General features: G+C 44.5%; 1 protein-coding gene across 1 annotated transcript in view; it reads right to left on the minus strand.

Annotated features, from left to right (window-relative positions):
- The window catches only part of LOC135508806 (SH3 and multiple ankyrin repeat domains protein 3-like), a 35,579-nt gene that overhangs the window by 11,478 nt on the left and 18,101 nt on the right, over window positions 1-6,000 (minus strand). The window contains exon 7 of the mRNA XM_064929019.1: window positions 5,516-6,000. This exon is cut by the window's right edge and continues 1,599 nt beyond it. Coding sequence (XP_064785091.1) covers window positions 5,516-6,000 — 485 coding nt within the window. The remainder of the gene's footprint in view (window positions 1-5,515) is intronic.

Here is a 6,000-nt window from a genome sequence, read left to right on the forward strand (position 1 = left end):
TGTCTGTAGTCTCTGTCTGTAGTCTCCCTGTCTGTAGTCTCTCTCTGTAGTCTCTCTCTGTAGTCTCTGTCTGTAGTCTCTCTCTCTGTAGTCTTATCTGTAGCATCCCTGTCCGCAGACTTTCTCTCTGTAGTCTCTCTCTCTGTCTGTAGTGTCTCTCTCTGTATGTAGTCTCTCTGTCTGTAGTCTCCCTGTCTGTAGTCTCTCTCTCTGTCTGTAGTTGGTTTCCTCTCTCCGGTCACTGGCATATGGAGCCCATGAGACACGAGAGCTGCATACCGTCTTGCTAGTGGAAGATGATACAGCAACACTAAGCTCACTTTGACAGAGCAATTCACTGAGAGTACCTCTGCTGATCACTCTGGATCTTTCACTCCCTCTCTCCCTTTCCTTCTCTCTTTTGTAAATTACTTTAGTGAAACTTCATTCCGTCTCATTGCCAAGCGAGTTGTCCTCTCACACTCAGAGTCCTCATCAGCATTTCCCTAGCTCCCACTGCTAAGTTTCACTGATGCCAACATGGTAGCTCCAGTCTCACAGATGGGACCCAGAAACTGGTGCAGTTTCACTAGTGGCCATTCTTAACTCTATAGAGACTTAGAAACTGGTCCTGACTCCCAGCATGGGAGGGTAGCTTTGCAGATGCCCATTTTTAAACTCTACTCTGAACTAACTTTGACATGGACTCCCTATTCCCTCTTAAAACCCTTACCCTGACTCTCAAATAGACATGAAATGGCATGTTTTCCTTTAATGGCCCAGTATAATGTGGATGTGTGATGGAGTGTGTTTGTGGTTCTGTCCTGTCACAGGAACATGATACAAGCTTGCTGTAACCTCCAACAAATTACAGAGCTGTAGCATAATTGGTCAAAACCTGACCATGACTTCAACCACACACACAAACAAGAACACACGCAAACATACACAAATAAAAGCAGTGAACATTATTTACTTTTGTCAGCATATTTGGGGTCAAAAAGCTGACCATGCATGCAGTAAGAGTAAGGGTCATGTCTCTATTGCGCTACAATAGACAGGGGCTCTGTATGGGAGAAAAAATGCTATTCTCCATGGGAAAGAAAGGAGAGAGCGAGCTATGGCAGCTACAACACTAACTCAGTCCTCACACTGCAAATGATGTGCAAAGTAACGGATTCATACAACGTCCCAGTGCTTTCCATGAATCTCACTATGGATTGTACTCTGTGTGCAGTGTTAGATAATGTTAGTAATGGTTTGATTATTTGTCTCTGCTTGACGCTGTTAAATCACGGTGCAGTGTGAGTCCTGAGAGCTTTGAGGTGAAGAACAGTCAATACCGCAGGAATGAGAGGAGAGAGTGAGGGGTTAAGGGGAGGGAGGGGTGGAGAGGTGGGAAACAGCCAAGGCATTTGTGTGTGTGTGTTGGGAGAGGGCTATGTGGCATGGGTTTAAGACGTAAGAGGGTTGGTAGCTACAGATAGGCGGAGTGAAATGACATGAACTCCATGCACACTTACACAGTCGTCTTGCCCTCCTGGGCGTACAGTCAGTTCTAGACCAATCAGATCAGTGCAGCGTGGCGGAGCATGCAAGGTGAGCAGAGAGAGAGCAATGGGAGAGAATGTTAGCATCAGTCCGTGAGACGTAGTCTGCTAGTCACACCTGGCTGCTTTAGATAACTCTGCTGGCCATGTCAAGCCAATGTTTGTGTGTTTGTGTGTGTGCATGCATGATGAGTGTGTTTGTTAGTGTGTGTGTGTGTGTGTGTGTGTGTGTGTGTGTGTGTGTGTGTGTGTGTGTGTGTGTGTGTGCGTGCGTGTGCGTGCGTGTGTGTGTGTTTGACATTACAACGACAGCAGAGTTGAGTAAATCAGAACCCGATGAGTCCAGCAGGCCACATGAGAGAGAAATGAGAACACTATTCACATCTCAAACACTGAACAAAACAATAAAGAATTCAAACCAAAATAAAACAACAAGAAACAGGATGAATGGCAAGAGTCTCCTGACTCTGTGTGTTTGTGGGTTTAAACTCAGGTTATGGAGACAGTATAGTAGAGTAAAGTGTATAGTGTAGTGTGTGATAAGTAATTAGTCAGTGGACCAATGCCATCCCCAACACAATCACTGATATCAAATAGAAACATATGTAACATAAATCAAAGATCAGAGAAGAACAGAAGGCCAAGACCACAACTCAAACCAATGACAAACATGACTTCCTGAACCAGCTAAAACTATGACAACATAGCATGAGTGGACATGAATGAATGAGACATAGAGCATTTGTGGCGGTATGGAAACATATGAATGGGACGGGCAGGGAATGGTGTTAAATGTATGGAGGAACACTGAGTGAGTGATCACACCACAGAAATCACACGAGTGAGTTCTGCAACTGTGTGAAGAATGAGAGGGAGGAAGAGACAGAGAGAATAACAGTGTGTATAATTTCTGCTTTTCCTTCATTTAAACTGAAAAGGAAAAGTCAGTAGAAAAATAAGTATCGGATGACGTTAGGGGCGGGACGAAGCAGAGGGGTTGATGTTGATTGGATAAGGTCAAGACGAGTGAAATTAACTGAGAGAGAGGAGTGGGCCAATCAGAACACTCTGTCACATGACACATGTGACATCATGGTATGAGGGAATATAGGTGATGTCAGAGTCCAGCTCTGGGATTGGCTTGAGTTGACGGTATGTGATACTTGCTTCAAACACATGGTGAAATATCCAACACATTTGCTTTGCTATGCTATATGACTAACCATAACTACTCTATAAAATGCTATAATAGTAGTGTCCCTCAGAACCTTATCTGAGAACATTGCTGAGCTTCATGGAGAGAGAGTTGAGGCGAGCTCGCAGCCCACCATTACTGATCCTATCCACAACGAGGTCAGGGTGGTACTGGTAGTCATAACTGGTCCTCCTGCTCAGTAGACAAACACAGGCATCAGGGTTCCATCTCAATAGTCCTAAAATCACTTATTTTCTTCTCGCTTTCCTCTTCCCTTATTTACTTAATAGTCACCTCATCATATGATAGGAACTGGACAGGTGAAAGTTAATTCCAATTAGGCATCCCACATATTGCTTTCACCTGTCCAGAGCAGTTCGGTGCAGATTAAGGTGAGGAGGTGAGGAGAGAAATCCATTTAAAATAGAAGACTATTGCTATCCGTAAGGCTGGTCAACTGAGCCTCACACTAACTAACTACATCTAAACTATTTTATACTCTATAGCCACTATCCCCTACCTACATCCACCAATCACTATTCATTATGTGATCAACATAAGATATAAAAGGCTACTAAATTAAGGAAGTCCAAACTAATAATAACAACTAAAGCACATTCATGTGAATGCAAGCAAATGTGCATTAATATTTCTACAATAGGTGACAGTTTGCCCCACTGCATCTCTGCTGATGTGTTGAAGCTGATTGAGGGGGTGGGAGGGATCGTTCATGTAGCCCAATCTCTCTGAATGTTAAAGGGACAGTTCACTTCAGAAAAATGTCAGATGCTTTTATACCTAAAAAGTTAGGCTAAAAGTTGTGTAGTCCATAACCAACATGTATGCAATTATATTGTATAGATTATCTTATATATAGTATGTGTAGATCCTGCTATTGTATATGCATCAGGAGAAGTCTGCAGATTCCATTCATTATTTGGTATCAGACATCTGACAGACTTTTGGGTTGTTCTATCCCTTTAAGCAGTCAGAAGACCATAGTGGAAGGAGAGTGTGAACATGGTTGGTGGCAGAAAGAAGAGAGATGGTAGGAATCTAAGGAGAGAGAGAGCGCTTGAGATAGATGTTAACCATAACCACAGATCTAGGATCAGATTACCCAAAACCCCCAATCCGTAACTTAAACCACGTGGTGTTAAAAAACTATTTGATCCAGTATCAGTGGTTAGAGGCACCTGTTACCCACTCCAGCTGAACACTGCCCATAGGAGAGAGGGAGGTGTGTGTGGAGAGGGTCAGTTGGTAGGGTCATAGGTCAGGTCATAGGTAAATGTCAGAGGTGAGTGTATGTGTGTGAGATGAGAAGAAGCGTTCAGGAAGTGCATGCCTCCAGGCCCTGTGTTACCTTGTTTGCATTGACTGACTGATCGACCAACCCAGCACACACACGTGCATGCACACACACACAGTGTTTTATCGACTGTTATTAGATTTAGAGCTGATTTACTGACTAGATACAGAGCTGATTTACTGACTAGATACAACAAAGCCGACTATGGATGACAGGCCAATGCTGTCACCATGGAAACTGAGAACAGAGTGTAGAACTCAGCATGTTCCAGGTGGTCTATAATCTCTGTACTGTACAGAATTACATCATCAAGTTATTTGAGATGATCTGAGGTTTACTCAGTCTAGACCTAGCAATCCTAATGAGAGAAAATGTACTGTACATTGTACATCTTTAAAGAGCTACACAAAATAATCTTTAAATCTCCAATCAGTTACTGAAATATATATACATTTTACATTATAATGGTGGAGTCTCAGAGAGATACAGTACTAAATGTATACAGGTTATATATGGAATTACACATAGTCATGTTTTATGGCCCTTCACAGGAAGTGATTTACTAGTTACTGTACGATGAGCCTGATGTCTCATTGTATTGGTTGAGAGGTCAGGAAGTGGATCATGCAAACAAGGAAACAACTGACATGGCAGTTTGATAAATACAAATAAAAACATCTGAAAATGTAAGTAGGATTATTCCATTCCCATGAGGTTAGTTGTTAGGCTGGTTAGGAAAAAATATATAAAATGACTTTGGGTTTACCCTAGAAGCTATAAACTTAAGGTTTACTCTCTTCCATGTCCGTGTCACATCTGTAGGAATACAAAGGCCTTTCAGTGGAACAGTGGAAATAAAATAAATGGTGTATCAAACAGTCCCTCCATAGGTATCATGGATGGACGCTGCATTCTGATGAAGGTTCCACACCTACATGTCTAAGAGTAATCTCAACTCTAACCCTATTACCCCACCTTAATATTGCTGATACCAGATGGGGAGAGGGATGGGGATCGCTAATGAAAGGGCCTGTTTGACCTAGCATTGCTAAGGAAGACTAACGCTAGCATCGTACCATTGCCTAGGTGTGTCTTCAACCCTCAGTCGCTCTTATTTACTTACCACTGCAGTCGGCTGTGCAGGGGATAGGGCGGCAGTGGCATACGTTGTCATGGGAAAGAGCAAACCATGCACAACACACCCAGCAGTGATCATTAGAATTCAATATTTACAAAAACAAATATGCTTTGTTTTTAACCTAACGTGGAACTATTTCAACAGTAACAGCTGAGTGGATATGTGAAAGCTGTGTAGCCTAATGGAACCTTGCTTTCATCCACCCAAAAGGTGTTGGATTCCTTCTTGATTCTTGATTACTTGAAGGAAGGGAGGAAAGAATGATGCATCTTGAAGTACTTGAATAGGGCCTAAGGTTGGTTTGGCCATGTTCAGTTAGCCTCCCTCTTGTCCTATCTTACCTGGCGCCTGTCACAGGGGACTTCCTCCCAGGGTCCAGCGATGACCCCAGTGGCTCCTCCTCCCCCAGTGACCGGGTATCCTTATTCAGCTGCTGCAATCTGGAACTTAGCTCCCCCATCACCGATGGTTTCCCCCCCTCCTCACCCCCCAGCCCCAACCCCAACCCCCCTAGACTCCCCAGACTCCCCATCCCTAACCCCACTCCGGGTCCTCGCGCCTCCATCTGGTCCCCCCACAGCTTGGACCTCCTCTGGAAGAGGTAGCGGGGCCTCCCGGGGCCTCCCACCAGGCCAGATATAGAGCCTGACCCTAGGCCTCCAGAACCCAGGCCTCCATGCCCCAGGCCTCCAGAACCCAGGCCTCCATGCCCCAGCCCTGCCCCTCCGGCTGCTGCTGCAGCTAGAGCAGCCGCCTGCTGCTGGGATAACAGCTCGCTGTCAGAGCTCTGCTTCAGCAGCGGATCTCTGAAGGTGACCGGGCCTTT

Source organism: Oncorhynchus masou, chromosome 22 (assembly GCF_036934945.1).
Source record: "Oncorhynchus masou masou isolate Uvic2021 chromosome 22, UVic_Omas_1.1, whole genome shotgun sequence".
Lineage (NCBI taxonomy): Eukaryota > Metazoa > Chordata > Actinopteri > Salmoniformes > Salmonidae > Oncorhynchus > Oncorhynchus masou.